The following is a 17,450-nucleotide window of genomic DNA, read 5'->3' as shown; positions in this document are numbered from 1 at the left end:
ACAGAAGATTGCAGAGCAATTGACATTTTCAGTGCTCGTCTATTTTTGTTTATTAATAGAAGTATAGCCATTAGTGTAGATGACTATCAAACACTGACAGCTTGAAAGATAAAGAGCAATGGGTCTTGTACAGTCATTAAAGTTATTTCTCTGTGTGAATTATTTACTTTGAAGTGATGAAGTCGGCAGAATTAGAGTGCCCTGTATTATTAGGAAATTATCCCATTATTTGGGGATTTGTAACTTGCTTCAGAATCCTCTGCAAATCTAGAGAGTGGAAATTTTAAAATCTTCTTTTGATTAAATGTCTTGTTTTTGAGGGGGAAATAGTGCTATAGACCGCCCCAATTTCTAAGCGGTGTGAGATTCCAGGTTTCCTCGCGCTTACTTAGGGTTTGTGTTTCCTTTAGAAATGAGGCACAGTGGAGACCAGCAAGGTGTTAGAGGTCATATATAATATGTTTCATTTTAGTGCTAGTCATTTAAGCAAATCTCAAAGTCCACCATAAGTGTCTTTTTGTTTAATCAATGAGCCAGCTTGAATGTAATGATAAACATTGGGTTATAGAAACAAGCATGTGCCTAAGGTTTGTGTGTTTTTCCTTCTCCTTGCCTCGTCCAATGCAGTCACAAAGAAGAGATTGGAACTTACTAGTTAATGACTGTCTATTGTTGCACCCCATCCCTGCCTACTCTGTGATTAATCTTAAATATAGATAGAGAAAACAAGGGAACTTCGTAAACTATGGTTTAAAGTTGGCTTATTTCAACCAGCCACAAGACTTATCACTGTCTGTCTGGGTTCAGACATAACATTTCACTTTGGTTAGCTAAAAACAGAAGTAGAAGCTTCCAAACTCTTCCTCAGGAGTTCAAAACTCTCACCAGAGGGGGAGAGGGCTGTGTTTCCCGAGCTCACTGTGATTGGTCTCATAACAATGAACTATGATCTGTCATTGTATCCAGATTGTCCATCACTGGTGGCAAAGAAATTCTAGGAAACTTGTTTAATATGTTAAATTTCTGGGGGAAAATGGCAAGTGTATCTTGCTGCTTCTGCTGTTGTTGTGCTGCTAATAATAATACTCTTGCACATTTCCCACATGGTTCAAAACTTTATTAATTCTTGTAGTCCATGGGGAGTTGAATGGGACTTGACATCATGGTGCAAGGGAAAAATGCAAAGGTGTAACATATGTAGAAGATAAGCTTGCTGTGGTAATACAGTACCAGAATATAGAACTGGAACCTGCAGAACAAATAAGAACTTCATTTTGGGGAGGCATTGAGATCATTTGGCTCTCCACATGTTGTTGAGCTACAACTCCCACCAGCCTTAGCAAGCACAGATGAAGGGAGCTATAGTTTAGCAACATCTGGAGGGCCAAAGGTTTAAGGGAAAATATTCTCTGATTTATTCTCTTTCACATATATAGTTCCTCAGTTCCAAATGCCTTGTATTGTATATAGGATAACCTACACAAACAGTTGTCTTGCTTCATGTTTAATATTTCTGCAAAAATTTGGAAGGGCAAATACATATGGCTGGAATTCAGTTAGTTTGTGTCTTCAGTTAGAATTGTGGACTTCAGCTCCATTGTCTCTTAAAAAGCTTAGGCTTTTGAAACAGTAGCAACTTGCAGCCACGAAATTAGCACAGGCACTTGTAAAACGTGGGTCATGCTGGCCCTACACATCTTGCATTTCACGGCATTGTGTGACTGCTGGGACTTGTGAAGTAACTGATGTCTGTACAGGGTTGTCATGTTCCAATTTGCACTGAAGACAATTACAAATGTGTCTCTCAGCCGACTTTCCATTGCTTACTTCTAAGGGAAACATTCTCTTGATTAACTTTCATTAATGTTAATTGAAGTGAGGAGCATACAGACACAGTTATGGATTTCCATTCTTGGTATTCTCTATACCCAGAGTGAACTACTTAATTATGTTTAATATTGTATGAGAACAAGGGTATGGTATGGGGAGGATGTGTGACTTGGGAATATGTCCTCTACCTTGAAGTAATATTGATTTGATTATTCCCCCCGCCCCCCTGGTATTATCCAAGTGCATATCTGTAGAGAGATTTAGCTAGTGCTTAGAAGTGCATTTGGGGCAAAATCCAGCATGGCTTTGTCTTGCTCCTTTTCATTTCCAGGGAAATGCTTACACGAGGAACTTCCTTGTTAATTACTCACTTTTAATGTACTTCTCTGCTGCCCCCTGTCCCCGGCAGCCCACACAATAATATCAGAATATGCTGTATAGTATTCTTGATTTGCTTGCCACTAGAGGATACAGTTCCTGTGTTCCATTGCAATAGCCCCAGAGTAGAGCTATAGCACAAAATGACTACTGCAGGCTGTACATTTGTCTCTTAGCCTGGAAGCTGTTGTCGAGTGTGTGTATTAATTCCTCAGTAGCTGACTCACCAATGTGCTCCTGGCATCAAAGAACTATATGTAGAAGAGCATTGAGGACCCAGCTTACCTATTTTAGCCATTTTCTGATTAATATAGTTGGTTTGCTTTGTGTAAATTCTTATCCTAGCCAGAAATGCATACCCTCTAGAAATACTGATTATCTAATATACAATCTAATATAGAAGTAAAAAGTATGTTATAGCTAGTTTATCATTAGTTTATCATATAGGCATACTTCTCTAAAAGTTATTTTAGCTGTTTTCAAGGTCACCTGTTGCAATAAATTTATACATATATGGAAGGTGAACTGTTTGTGAAATTAGCAAATTTTGACTTTTTTGGGGGGAAATATGACTAATCTTTTTCCTCCTGTTGTATCATTCCAGTCTGATACCTACCTTTGCATGTCTGTCCGTTTACCAGTGGAGGAGGAAGCCTACGTAGGTGAGTACCACCTGAGTGTCAGAAAATCATGGACAGAATTGGTGAAAGGCTTGTGTTGCTTCCCCTGTAGCTTAATTCCCCCCCCCCCCATCAGAATTCCTGTAATACATTCATCATGTCTAATGCAGAAGCAAAACTAGAGGGAACCACTTAAGGTGGGGATAACAAACTGTATCTGGAGAGACTCGTGAGTAATAGTACTTAAGGAGCTTCATGTAGATGCCTCTGGCAGCTGGGCTGTAGCGCTCCCATTTGTAAAGTATTGGCTTTCTGTCTGTGGCTGGATACTTAATTCCACTCCATTGCACAAGCTGTTTATTTACCTGCTGGTACGGGCTGTAAATCTCTTTGCACTTACAATAAGCGCTAGGTACAGTAAGATCTTACCTGTTTGCAAAATATACTTGCTTTATGTTGAGGCGTGGATGAGATGACAGGCAAATGACAGGCCCTACCACAACACTATATCAATGTTTAATTTAAGTAAGTAGGCCACTGAAGTAAGCACCATCTGTTTAGTGTGTTCGCTCCGTAATGTTCATTTTTTATTCCATTCTGCTTGCCAACGGTTACCTTCACTAGTAAGTGTAAATAGTAGAATGGAAATTTACAATGAAAGGGTAGAACCTAGAAAATCGTCACTTGTTTTCAACGAGATTAGTTAGCTCTTAACACATTTTAACTGTGTATATGTATTAGGTAGCTGATGAGTGATAAAGGTTTGGCTTTTTCCATTGTGTTGAAAATTCAATAAGGAAACCACTATCATTGTATCACTGTCGTATTGCTATTGGCTTAAGGCAGCCTTGCCCACCCTGGTGCCCCCTAGAACTTGGGGACTACATCTCCCATGAGCCCCAGCCAGCATGATCATTAGGTAGAGATCATAGTCTTTGTAGTCCCAAAACATCTGGAGGACACCAGGTTAGAAAAGGTTGAGTTAAGGTAAGGAGAGTGCAATTTTCAAAGGACATGACATCTCTACTTTCAGCCGACATGATTTGGGGACATCTTTATTTGGTGTGATATTTAGTAATTATATTACTGTGTTCTGGTTTGGGGGCTCTGAAGAGCGTAATTTAGGTCATAGGCAGCCTTTAGAATTTATGCTTTGTAAATCAAAGGTTCAGTTTGAGTTCCCATAGTAAGACACTGAAGGATTAAAGAAAATTAGAGATGCCAGCAAAATGTAGTGGGCATGCACCTGGAAATTACCTTTGAGGCTCATGAAGCTCACTGCAAGGAATAGGCAGGCTATAAAAGGTCCCGAATTATTTTCTGGCTTTGATTTAAGAATTTCCAGCCCTTCCCTTGTCCAACACTCAAATCCCCTTCCCAAACTTTCCCCTTTTTATTTAAAAGCCTCACCTATATTGGCCAACATGCAGTGCATTGTCTGTGAAATAAGAGGAGAAAAATCTGCCTCTTCTTCTTGTCCTTGTCCAAGGTGCTGCTGAACACATCAGTATGGCAAATCCCAGCAGTTCCTTGGAGCTATAGTTTATGCTAGGGCTACCACCTTTGCAGAATTGATTTTGGGATTATGCTTGTATCCAAAACTACTTCCTTTCGGCTTCTTTCCTGGATAAGGCTCATGTAAACCCCTGAGGACCTCCCCCCAGGTATAGGGTGGTATAATAATAATAATAATAATAATAATAGGCAGTTTCTTGTAGATATGGGGCAGAATTAGCAATTCTATTTCCAGTTGGAAGGACGGAATTCCAGAGTATTACTTTATGTAGAGATATAGTGAGTAGCAGCTGTGGGTGGCTGCTTTGGGCCCCTGGGAACCTTTAATGATCTGATTTTAATCATTATTTTCATGACACAGAAGCAGTTCTCTCATAGCACATAATTTGGGACTTCTGCACCAGTTGATTTTTTTTTTATTACTTGGATCTTGTAAGATAATTTATTCTATCCAAGTATTTAAGCAATTGTGTGTTTAGAGTTTCTGTTAATTAAAACACTGCAGCAATTATTCTTTAGGGTATATACTGTGTTTAATTTATGATATGTCTACTGTTCTGTGAACTGCTATTTATAAAGACAAAATCGGCATGAAATACATTGTACAGTATTGTTCTTTGGGGTTATTTATAGGCTGGAAACACTCCTATTAAGATCTAGTTAGGGCTAAGCAAATGGGTCCTTGAGGACAACTACTGTTCTTAACATCTTTTGTAAGGAGTGCACTATCTGAACATTACAAATTAAAATTACTGAAGAATTTAGTTAGAGAGAAAAGAAAAATACAAAACGTTCATATCATAGTAAATAGTTACTTGCAAATATATAGAGAATGCTGGCAGTAAGATAAACCAAATAATCAATGTACTTTAAAGTGAGGGATATGGGGGGGGGGGGGCAGGTAAACAAAAGTATCCAACCATTGAAACTATTTTTTGATTTGGGCAGAAGGAGTACAATGGTGGGACTCTCTATATTTTTCATGCCACCTGGTCCAAACCAGAAGCCACAGTAGAATAGGCCCTTCGGTGTTGCAGCGCACAATCTCTTCCAAATAACCCTGTGGTTTTTAAGGCATTCATATTTTTTTTAAATGACTAGTTTTACAATCCCAAGCACACTTAGTAAAAAGTAAGCCTGTTAAAATTAATGGGATTTATTTCTCAGTGAATGTATTTATGATCAGGTTAGATGTATGTTGCTTATTAATATAATTTTAAAATACTGTAGAAGAAACTATTTTAAATGCCTTCATGCTTGTTGAATCATAAACAATGTATAATTGCTTCTGTCCAGAAATGTCTCATCAGAGGTAAACTGAGCTGGACTAAAGTTATTTCATTCCATATATATAAAAGTGTGGTTATGTAGTAGACTTTCCTCACATAAGCAGGCATTAAGCTTTGAGCATGTGAATGCAGAAGTCTTTTGAGTGGTGTATAAGATATCAAACTTTCCGGTTAACCTTAGAATATATTACTTAACCTTAGGAGGTATTACTTTATTAGTGTGACAAATAGACATGAAAAGTTATCTAAAGAGAAGGTGATTTCCCAGCAAAGCAAAAACTGAAATAAAAGCGCACAAAGGATGCACCAGAACGTCAGTATGTGCCACTGAAATTGGGTATCTCCAACATGTTTTGAATCCAGTGTGTAACATCCAATAGTCACATCCTGCCACTGGAAGGAACCTCTGGTCCAACACGGCTCTCCTTTTCTATCTTTCCCTTTGCTCCCCCTATGAAGTGTGTGGGGTTGATGAAGAAGTCCCATTGCACAAGCTGAAGTCCCACTTGTATGACATTGGATTTTGTCTGTTCATTTTGCTAACCCAGATACATTTTGTTGGTTGCTACGGGTAGGCTGTAACTTCACATACTTACTAATGAAATAAATGTAGTTGCTAATCATAATAAAATGTGTCTAGCAAATGATTGTCCAGTGTACAGCCTTTCACTTAGAGCCCATTTTATTAGATGTGTAATACTGTCCATTCCAAGCTTGGAAGATAGCCATACATCTAACTAGCAATAGTAAGCTCCTTAGTAGGATTTTTTTTAAAAAGCATAATACAGTATTTGACCTTTCCCCTCAAAGTTTTTCTGCTGCACAATGAGACTGAATAAGTGTAAAATACATAGAGGTGAGCAGCAGGGAGATATAAGTGTCCCCCCCCCTTTTGTGCTTCTGAAAAATTAATATTTTCCCATCTAGTCTTTTAAATGTTTGATTATATGGGCAAATAGCAAAGCAAGAGAAGTATTTGCTGTATTGTGCAGGGTTTGATACAATCTGCTCTTTACTATTGAACTCTGCTGATAGCTAAAGGGTATACTACCGACACTTAGAAGAATTGGGTCTGACAGCAAGCCACTCAGCCAGGAAATTTATCTGTCATTCTCCTTCCCTTATTTTCACGCATATGGCCAACCAGTAAATAAATGTGGTTTTCCCCCCTTACTGACTGATGGTAAGCCACCATTTGTCGAACAGTTTCATACAAACAAGATAGGACCTATTATAATCTGAAAAGAGGATGGAAATAATTTGATGATATATTGCATTTTTATTGCTTTACTTGACTCCATAGCTGCAGGATTGTTACAATAGAAATCTTTATTGCTTGGTGATACTACCTTTTGAGGAAAACCCATCTAAGTTAGTAAGTGTTTATACATTTATGCCTTTGGTGGCTAATGATATATGGTCAATTTTGTAACATGTGAAAATGATTCAAGTTGCCTGATCTGCAGTGTGTGATTTGCAGAAAAATAGGACTCAAATAAATGAACAATAGTTGGAAAGAATTTTCCTTATCGATGGAAGTAGACAAGCTTTTTTACTACTGCACCGTGTATCAGAGAGAGAGAGAAAGAAAGAAAGAAAGAAAGAAAGAGTCCCATTTTGTATCTTGTGTACAAATAACTAAACTATTAATGTACTGTGAGCCTTAAGATTTGCCAATCTTAATGGCAAAGCAAAAAAGCATTGTAGCATCAGTTGAAAGAAAGGAGATTCCATCTAAACATCAGGAAGAACTTTCTGATTGTAAGAGCTGTTCATCTGTGGAATGGACTCCCTCGGAAGGTGGTGGATTCTCCTTCATTGGAAGTTGTTAAGCAGAGTTGGATGGCCATTTGTCATGGATGTTTTAGTAGAGGGTCCTGCACTGCAGGGGGTTGGACTAGATGACCCTTACGATCCCTTCCAGCTCTACAGCTCTACAATTCAATTATTCTGTAAGATATGAAACCAAATTTCCAGCTCTTCCACCCTACCCTTCCATAATTTTTCAATGCTTCCTTTCCTAGTAGCTAGAAAATGCGTATGAAATTTCACCAGTACAGTGGTACCTCGGGTTAAGAACTTAATTCGTTCTGGAGGTCTGTTCTTAACCTGAAACTGTTCTTAACCTGAAGCACCACTTTAGCTAATGGGGCCTCCTGCTGCCGCTGCTGCGCCACTGGAGAGCGATTTCTGTCCTCATCCTGAAGCAAAGTTCTTAACCTCAGGTACTATTTCTGGGTTAGCGGAGTCTGTAACCTGAAGCGTCTGTAACCTGAAGCATATGTAACCCGAGGTACCACTGTATAGTGGTTTCTAGAATAGTGAGTAGGTTTGGGTGTAGTTTAAGAGAAAGAGAGAGAGGGATGAAGGGAGGGTTGTTGGTTTTTTTAAAAAAAAACTCTGTAGAAGAGGACACTGAATTAGTCACATTATATTTCACTACATCGGGAGATATGTAGAACACTGATAAATAAATACATATAGGGTGAAATCCAGCGGTATGTGAGAGTTTCACTTGTACCATGGGACTTTCCTTGCCTATTCCCCCACCACTGCTGGCAGCCCCCCGGTCACCCCGAAAATCTGACTTGCATTAAAATAATCCATCAAATTATACTGTCTGGAAGATGGTCTTTTAAAAGGCAGTGGGAATACAAATGTACCCCTGTAATGGACTAATCTAAAGTTGAGGGAGCCTATGACAGGAGTGGCTCAACATTGCCCTTGCACATAATGCTAATATATAATTTCTCTTGTGGATGAAATACATTTTAATATTTAACATTCTTTGCCACCCTTTGAAGTCTTTTGGTCTTATAGTGCTGTCAGTAAACATCACAGTTAGTGAGAGCAATTGGAAAATGATTTTGTAGCATCTTCAGTGGATTGTAAAACTCCAGCTGTCATCGTAGAATTGAGTCTACCCTATTAATGTATTCATCTCTTTTCTTCCCCCCACCCCTGGAATATTCCTTTGTTCTGCTAAACTTCAAAATGCAAAACCGGGGGCGCAATTGTAAAGTACCAGATCTCCTGTGGTCCTGCTCCTACTGTGCCATTAGAATTAAAATGATACACCTCAAGAATCTGCCCTGCTGCTTCCTAGTTAAAGAAACTTAAAATGCTCTCTGTCACTGAAGAGTAAAACTATTGATAAAGCTACTCTTGTTTACCACCTTCAAATATACTCCTCCCCTCTTCTTTCCTCTCTTTTTTGGGTTGGAGGATCATCTGTGAGACTTGAGTTTCATCTACAGTAGAAACTAAAAACATATTCCTTGGAGTTATGTTGTTTACAGTAGTCATTAAAATGTCTTTGTGTATTTCTTACCCCCCTTTTATATTTAATTATTGGTTAAATGTACACATTAATCTACATTTTTGGACTTCATTGTTTAGTAAGATCCAGAAAATTATTAAACAGTCCCTGGACAGGACCTCACAACTCTCTCTCCTAAATTTCTTTTTATATTAGAATAAAGACGTCCCGTATTTTTCGCTCTATAAGACGAACCAGGCCACAAGACACACCTAGTTTTTGGAGGAGGAAAACAAGAAAAAAAATATTCTGAATCTCAGAAGCCAGAACAGCAAGAGGGATCGCTGCGCAGTGAAAGCAGCGATCCCTCTTGCTGTTCTGGGTTCTGGGATAGCTGTGCAGCCTGCATTCGCTCCATAAGACGCACACACATTTCCCCTTACTTTTTAGGAGGGAAAAAATGAGTCCTATAGAGCAAAAAATACGGTAAGTGGAGACCCCCCAAAAGGCCTTAATTGGACATTTATTAATGGCAGCGTACTTCACAATCCCCAAACAATGGAAGGATATGCATGGTGTTTCAATTACTTTTTCTTATCAAAATGTTTGGTACATAGCCTATAAGGAAATACTTGCACACAAACTCAGAGCCTTACATGGTGTTTCTAAAATCGATAAGTTCATTAAAATTTTGTTTGCTTTTATAAAACACACACACAGAGAGAAAGAAAATGATGTTAATCCCCTCAATCCCAATATATTTCCATTTAGAATTTGGAATCATTATTAGACTTACTAGCTTCCTTTTTGCCTTTGAAATATTATTTTGATATAATGATCTTTTTGCCTCATTACTGAAAAGTTACTTTTGTATGAGAATTGCATATGAGTACTGCCATCTCTTGGAGCAGTGAATGTTTGGAGAGGAGAAACTTGAGTAGGGTATTCTGGTATGTTATCATAGTTGTATATTTTACCTGCAATGAAAAACAGTAATGATTTCTTTAAAATGTACATCTTAATTAGTGTGTAACAAAAGCATAAGAAAAACTTTAAACAATTTTTTTAAAAAGTATCATGGCCAATAAGGCATATTTGCCTGCTTTAGAAGTAAAATTGAGAGAGCTGAAACACAACTTGAGATATTAGCACTTCATCCTTGCTGCGATTTTTGATTTCTATTCCTGCTGTGTCGTTATAATGAGCGCAGCATCCCATAGTGTTTCTCCATTTGCTGTTGTATGAGCGAAAGAGAACAAATAAGTGTCCTCGTGCAACTTAATGTAGAACCATAAAATGTACTGAGAAAAAAGACATACGTAAGTATCACTTTTGTCTTTCAGTTGACTTCAAACCTCATGCTAGCATGGACACTGTCCATCATATGCTGCTCTTTGGATGCAACAATCCATCTTCAGATGAAGATTACTGGTAAGGAGCACAGGGTTGTTTTCATGGCATTGGTTTAATTTGCTACCTGTGTCAGGAGGGAATGACGTATGGTTGAGAGGGGGTATAGAAGGCTTGATGAATGCATGGTTGGTATGGTGTTTTCAAAAAGGTTCATTCTGTCGTTTCTGCAATTTGGGTTGCAGATTTTAATCAACAGATTTATCAAAGCAGGCCTGGTTGATCTGTGACTTTGATAAATTGAAGGAAACATGAAAATGTATAATTAGAAAAGCAAAACTACCACTCTTTGCTAGGATGAATGCCCATTTGGATCCTCCCCCCCACACCACCCCCACATATTACTGTAGTACACTAGAGTAAAAACAGCCATAGTAAAGCTGATGTTGATTGCGATTTGTCCTCACACATTTTAAACTTTCCCCCTATGGATTCATTCACTAAAACTTAGTTGATTGATTTACTGTTCAAACTGATGAAAGGTTGTAGCCCCCAATAAAAACTACAACCTCAGTGCTTCATAATGGGAAGCAAGTTGCAAATTTCTACGTCTTCATACTCATCAATAAGATGTTGCTATTAATAAATCAGAAGCAGCTCTGAAATACCTTTTAAATTTTGATTGGGCCATTAATATTTGAAAAGGACGGTCTATAAAACAAGTAACCAGAAATGCTAACTTGGCCCCAAAGAGTTATGAAATCGGAAAGGTGTTCTGTTCATCTATTACTGAAAAATAGTTCATGTTTAATTGAATTTTATACTGGAATTCATGTGCTCATTTAAATATTCTTACACAATCCTACTATTTTGTAATTGGTAAACTTACCTTGGATCACGCATAGCCTTGATTTTTGCTTTGTCCGTTTCACAGGTTCATTTCCTCCATATAGGTTTATTTGCAACATAGATGTTGTGTGATTTACACATCATGGAAAGCTAGGATTCCTGGCTTATTGTAAGAGAAGAATCCTTGTGTGCACAGCCCATATCTGTGAGCAAGTTATCTAGGAGGGTGGCATATGAACCCAGCATCCTGGTTTGTGCTCTCAAAGCTAACTTCTAACCCTGGCTTATGAACCTGGCTTGCTGGGAGCAACAAACCAGGATGCCAGGTTTGCACATCATGGGAAGCCAAGCTAAATTTAGACATCCTGGTTTGTTTTTGCCTGCTTGCAGAAAAGGAGGAGGTGAAGGAGGAGTGAACAGGCTGCATTGTTAATTCACAGTAGAAAACTGTGACCATTCATGGGCTTTGCAATTACTATTAGTTTTTGCCAGTTGCAATCATCCCACCTCTTTCCCTGCCCTATCTCTTGCCTTCACACACCATGTGTTTTCTACTACACCAAGGTTATGCCAAGTTCTCCCTTCTCACATAGTGCACTCTTTTGCCCCAGTGGACACGAGACATGTATAGCCATGCTAGCAACTACTGGTAGCACTCTGGAAACTACTATGAAATTACCCAGATTCGTTTTGTTCAGTCCCAGAATACAAAGAGTGGTCTGCTTCACAGTTTGAAAGCATCTGCTCTAAACAAAAGGAGAGACTTGCACAATCCTAGCCATGTCTACTCAGTAGTAAGCCCTGTTGAAATCAATGAGACTTGCTCCCAGGTAAATTGAATCAGGGTTACAGCAATAATCTCTCCGATTTTAAAGACTAAAGTCTGTTTCATACACTATTGAAGTGTCAAAGTTGATTCTTCCACGTGGCTGGATCCCAAAACTTTCCAAAAGCATTTGAATGAAAGACTTACGGTGAACCTAACTGTGTCCGTGTCTACTGTACCATGGGACAGTAGCTCTGAGATGAGCTTTCCAGCTGATCTATTTATCTAATGTGATTCCTTCACCCAAACATGACTGGAGCAGTGTGGGGACCAGGAAATAACTGCATTTTATTAATGAATAACTCCATTCCTTATTGTAAATGACAGTAGGAAAGTTGCATCTTCAACATTTCTTTGAAACTGCAGATAGGTTTTCTCCTTCCATTTTATCTGTGGAGGTCTGTTGCTGTTAAATTGAGATCCAAAATGTGCTGCTTCTTTTTTAGTGTATGTTCCTAAGAAAAAGTGTGAAAAAGCTGCTATAGTAGTTCTACCTATGTGGAAAAAATAAAAACACATTTGATGAATGAATGTGATTACTGAATCTCATTTAAATGCAACTCTACCTAATTCTCTCTCTCTCTCTCTCTCTCTCTCAAACACACACACACACACACACAGAGAGAGAGAGAGAGAGAGAGAAACATAGTCATTCTTCAAAATTAACACATCTGTGAATTTTGCAATGCAGTTCTCCAGCCATATAATGTTTACAAAAATGCATATACTAATGTAAAGTATGCATATAATATATCTATTAGTAAAAACCACAAGAAAAATGATGTGTAAAAATGTGTATGGGGGAAATTGCATACAAATGTCAGTGTTGAATAGATTTCCATTAGACACCCTATATCAAAGAAAATTCTATTTCTGCATTTCAGCCACTTCTGAGGGAGTAGTAGTAGCAGGGCAGGACCTATGGGAGGAGATGGCCCTTTTATACCGGTCCTAAGGCTTATAGGTCTTCCAATGTCTTTGAAGTATTTATTTATTTTCTTGCCTTTATATCACTCCTTTCTTTTGACATGAAAACCAAGGTGAGTGATATATGTTGCAATGGAATTGCAGATTGGGAATTGCAATGGAATTCAGATTGGGACCAGAAACGCACCAGCAGCTATTGAAGCTGAAATAGTAGCGGGGCAATGTGCTTCCCCCCAAAAATCTCACTCTGTTTAAAACTGTTGCTGCTGCTTTTTCCACTAATTGAAGTTTCTGGATGATTTTCAAAGGCAGCCCCATGTCAGTCCAGTAGTCTGTCTTGATTTACCTCTCCACCAGAAACTTTGCACAGCACTCTGTTATAAGCTTTTTGTACAGGTAGTTCTAATTCTCTTCTCCTCCCCACTCCCCAACTGATCAATTTGAGCTTGCAACAGTGCCTTTTTCACTAAAGCTCATTAAAGGAAAATCCTACCATTATCTCTCTCTTGGCAGACAGGGCATGGTATAAGTGAGCCCACTGTGAGTGGCAGCATTATGTAGGGTTCAAAATACTTCTGATGACAACATGGTTTATCCTATGGGGATTATCCAGTTTGGTTGGTTAACTGGTTTAGATAATACTAAACCTGATAAACCAATGATTTGACTTGCTATAAAATCACTTCCTATGTTGCATGTGGATAGGTTTTTTATTTTAAAAATTGAATTGCTGGAACAGAAGTTAATTACTTTCATTATTTGGAGGCATAGCATTGTAACTCATTTTGGAAATTTCTTTCCAAAGAACTTCATTATAAATATATTGGAAGCAGCTACTGACATAGCTGAAAAAGTTAAGTCTCTTTCCCCCACTAACTAAGAATGTATTTATTACTTTCTGAAAAGAGATAAAATCAAGGTTATCTTCTATATGGTCAGCCCAAGGGGAAATGCCAAGCTTTTTCTAGTGGGAAGAAGCAATGTTCAGTCTAATTAACCTTGTGATTCTAAGGGCTAAATTCTTGTGGTGTCAAAAATAGATCTTCAACTACGCTCATCATGCCATGGTATATATGAAGAAGAGAATAATGGATGCAAATGTCACATGGAATGATAGATATTTCATAGTGTGGGGATTAGTTTAAATATTAAGAATTATACTTGAATACAGGAACATAGATCATATTATAATAAATCTTGCATAGTCTTCAAGTCAAAATACAGGGTCTCTAAGGATTTTTCTTTGTTTCTTTTCTTCTGCTGGTGACTTTTGCAATCTAAATTAAAACACAAGCTTCCAGGACCATTTTCTGTGCAAAAAACTCTGTAATGGTTCTCGAGTCCCGTGGATGGGCACAAAATTTCAGGATGACAAAATTCTAAGCCAGGGAATTTCATGTTTGCAGCATAGTTTAACATTCAGCTGCCCGAGAAACTATTCCACCCACAGTAGATGCTCATTTGTATGGGAGCTTCTGAACAGAGCAACCTTCCTTAACTGGCTGCCATGAGCCCTCAGCATTGTTGTCGTTTGACATGGGGTGGTAGACTAGGACTCAGGAGGAGGACGGGACTGAATGGTGGGAACCTGAGTTGGAGAAGGAGGGATCTCCCCTTTCCACCCCAGCTTTAGTCCCTTTGGAAGGGGATCAGGGTTACTAGCTCTCCCCTCCCCTCCCCTCCCTTCCTGAAGAGCAGAGAGCCTCAATACAGGTTGGGAAGGGCTTTGATCAGCTGAGGAGGAGGCTGAAACAGAGGTGGCAGTGACTGAACAGGAGAGTGTAGCCTTGTCACCTAGAATCAAATGCCACCTTCACAGGTGGAAGCTCACCTACTCATCCTGATGGAGTGCATGCTTGCAATCTTGGTATTCCTGTAAGGCAAGGGAAAATTGTGACTGAGCACTCCATGCCTTGTCTTTAAAAGCTGGTGGGAGGTGCGGGGAAACTTGTTGGTGCATCTTCATTGCTTGAACATCTGAATTGTGACTTCTGAGCACTGTGTCTGCTGCTGACTCTATACTGTTAGTTCCCTGAATAAATATCTTTTCTTTGCTTACAAATATGAGCCTCTGTCTGTGCGTGTTGGGCAGGAGCCAGGGTAGTGGCTGGTTTAGGGGGACATCTGATATGTACTGTTACATTCCATTTTTAACACCAGTATTGGACTGTACTGTCTAAGTCCTTAATCAAACAGCAGCAGAGAGAGCTATGTGTGCTTGCCTCTCACACTGAGAGAGCTATGTGTGCTTGCCTGTAAGCTAGCATGGCATAGTGGTTGGAATATCCTGCTAGGGCCAAGGATATCTAAATTCCAATTCCATAAAGTTCCCTGGATAATATTGGGCTGGATACAAACTCTCAGGCTAACGTACCTTAGATAGTGGTTGTGAAGATAAAATGGGACCATGTACACTGCCTTAAGTTCCATGGATGTAAATACAATAAGTAAAATATTGACTGCCAAAGAGATGAGTGCTGGTAAAATGCTGGAGGGAGCAGGCTCAAAAGGTAGTGTAAATTTTAGAAGAGGGAGTTAAAAACACATTGAGAAGCATGATTACAAAGGGCATTCTCAGCCTGAACGTAGTGTTTGTGGTGGAGAATAATGTTAACTGCTTAATGTTCCTAAAATGAAAGAGATGCTCAAGCCAAAATAAAAAAACTTCCCACTTTGTGTTTGTTTCAGGGACTGTGATGGAGGAACATGCACGGACACATCTAATATTTTGTATGCTTGGGCAAGAAATGCACCACCAACAAGACTACCAAAAGGTATGAGATCTTTCACACTATGACATTCCAAATGAGCATGTGGTAGTAAGGATGGACATTAAATGTTTTCTTTGTGTCTCTTTGTGTGTGTAAATGTGTGTGTGTGTGTGTGTGTTAACTTGTAGTGACTTAAGTGCAATGCTCTATATGTCTCTACTCATGATTATTATTACTTTCCTTGGGAAGAATGGTGTTGTTCCTCTGGGTGAACTGCTGCAAAAGGTTGTGCGTGTTTTGGTAGTTTCCCCACCTTTTTAATATGGAACTGAACAAATGTAATTCCACAGCAAACTTGTCTGCTGCCTTCTTATTACGGAGGAAACTTTTATGGTTTGTGAATGATGGATTGTTGGTGAAATCTATTTGGTTTGCAGCAGGATTCTGTCAAGATGATTCTTTTATCTTGTATTACACCAAGTAAAGTTCTGTGTTCCATATTCCCACCAACAGTGAACTAGGCCACTGTTGTAAAAAAAGAAAAAAGGAAAGGAAACTTGAGATATCTGGTCTGTCTGCTTCTATTTGCTCTTCTAGCTTTTCATAGCCAGAATGAATGCGTAATTCTCAGTTCCAGTGTTATATATCCCTTGAAGGGTACTTGAGGAATGATTCCCCTAGCAGAATACATGTGAAAAACATTGCTTGTGCTCTCTCTTTTTTAAAGTTATCACGGATAATAACTTGTCAACTTCAGTTCTTAATATGAACATTGTGGGATTTCAATTTAAGTTAAATATTACCCACTGTTATTATTTTACTATTCTATTGAAAATACACAAGCATACAATTTATTGAATTTCCACTTGTTGCTTTTTGTTTCATGTTAAGGTGTTGGATTCAAAGTGGGAGGAGAAGAGGGCAGCAAATATTTTGTACTTCAAGTACATTATGGAGATGTTAGTGCATTCAAAGGTATGTATGGTCTTTGGATATGTTAATGTGATGATATGTGTAATAGCTATACTATAATAAGCCTGCAACTTACATGATGTCTATGTTCCGGGGATCATGCCTTAAGCCAAAATCATATATAGTCCAAACACATTGGGTGCATTGGGATTGCCAAAGTATTTTTTCTTGCATGCCCGCCCCTTCCACCCCCTTTTTAATTAGTTTTTTTTGCTAAGTGTGTAAAGCTGTGCACAAGTCAAATGCATGTGAGTTGTGGGCTTATGTACATTTATATATTTGCACTGAACGCTGCCATATTCTTGTGGCTGCAGACAGATGGTGCTGCAAACTATAGGATGATGAGAGGCAGCCCAGGTAAGCTATAGAGGGTCATCCAGAACAGACTGCAGCAGCAGCAGCCACCCTGCTCCACTGGCTGCACTGACTACCAGCCCTGGGACTCCTTGCCCCACGATCCAGATTCTCAGGCTGACCACATTCTCCCCTCCCCACCAGCTTGCCTGGGTATTTGCTGTTGGCCCTGCCAATTAAGATGAAAAGCTGGCCCAGGTGAGGCGTTGGCAAGAGCAGTATTAGCACAAAGCAGAGGAAGGCACTTACTGCCTGGAGATTGTCCGCTGCTGCCAATGAGGATGAAGAGTCAGACTTGGTAAGGAAATGGATTGATCCCCAGGCCAGTTGCCACATCTGGTCACTTTACTCCTCCCAGGCTCATGGGTCATCCTGCTTGGTTGCAACAGTTGCATGGGGTGGAAAGCAGAAGGTCTAAGCAGTTAGAATGGGACAGGAAGGGGTTGTTGAGCAGCTCGACCCCCCCCACCCCCTGTAAAAAAAAATAAAACTAAAGTGAGAAAATGGCTAGTTATTGAGACAAGTTACAATAACAGTGGCAGCTTAAGTGTGTTCCAAATAATTTTAAAT

The 17,450-nt window shown here is 39.1% G+C and overlaps 2 protein-coding genes across 19 annotated transcripts in view; one reads left to right on the top strand and one right to left on the bottom strand.

The window, feature by feature from the left end:
• GIN1 (gypsy retrotransposon integrase 1) overlaps nt 1–17,450 on the bottom strand; it is a 271,168-nt gene that overhangs the window by 176,034 nt on the left and 77,684 nt on the right. The window lies entirely within an intron of this gene.
• The window catches only part of PAM (peptidylglycine alpha-amidating monooxygenase), a 119,150-nt gene that overhangs the window by 46,259 nt on the left and 55,441 nt on the right, over nt 1–17,450 (top strand). For all 16 annotated transcript variants that reach the window (XM_083403812.1, XM_083403808.1, XM_083403819.1 and 13 more), the window contains exons 4-7: nt 2,813–2,870; nt 10,235–10,322; nt 15,532–15,617; nt 16,446–16,529. In XM_083403812.1, coding sequence (XP_083259938.1) covers nt 2,813–2,870; nt 10,235–10,322; nt 15,532–15,617; nt 16,446–16,529 — 316 coding nt within the window. The remainder of the gene's footprint in view (nt 1–2,812; nt 2,871–10,234; nt 10,323–15,531; nt 15,618–16,445; nt 16,530–17,450) is intronic.

This window comes from Podarcis tiliguerta (genome assembly GCF_965153285.1).
Source record: "Podarcis tiliguerta genome assembly, chromosome: 11".
Lineage (NCBI taxonomy): Eukaryota > Metazoa > Chordata > Lepidosauria > Squamata > Lacertidae > Podarcis > Podarcis tiliguerta.
Note: the sequence above shows the minus strand (reverse complement) of the source record. Positions and strands in the feature narration are given on the sequence as shown.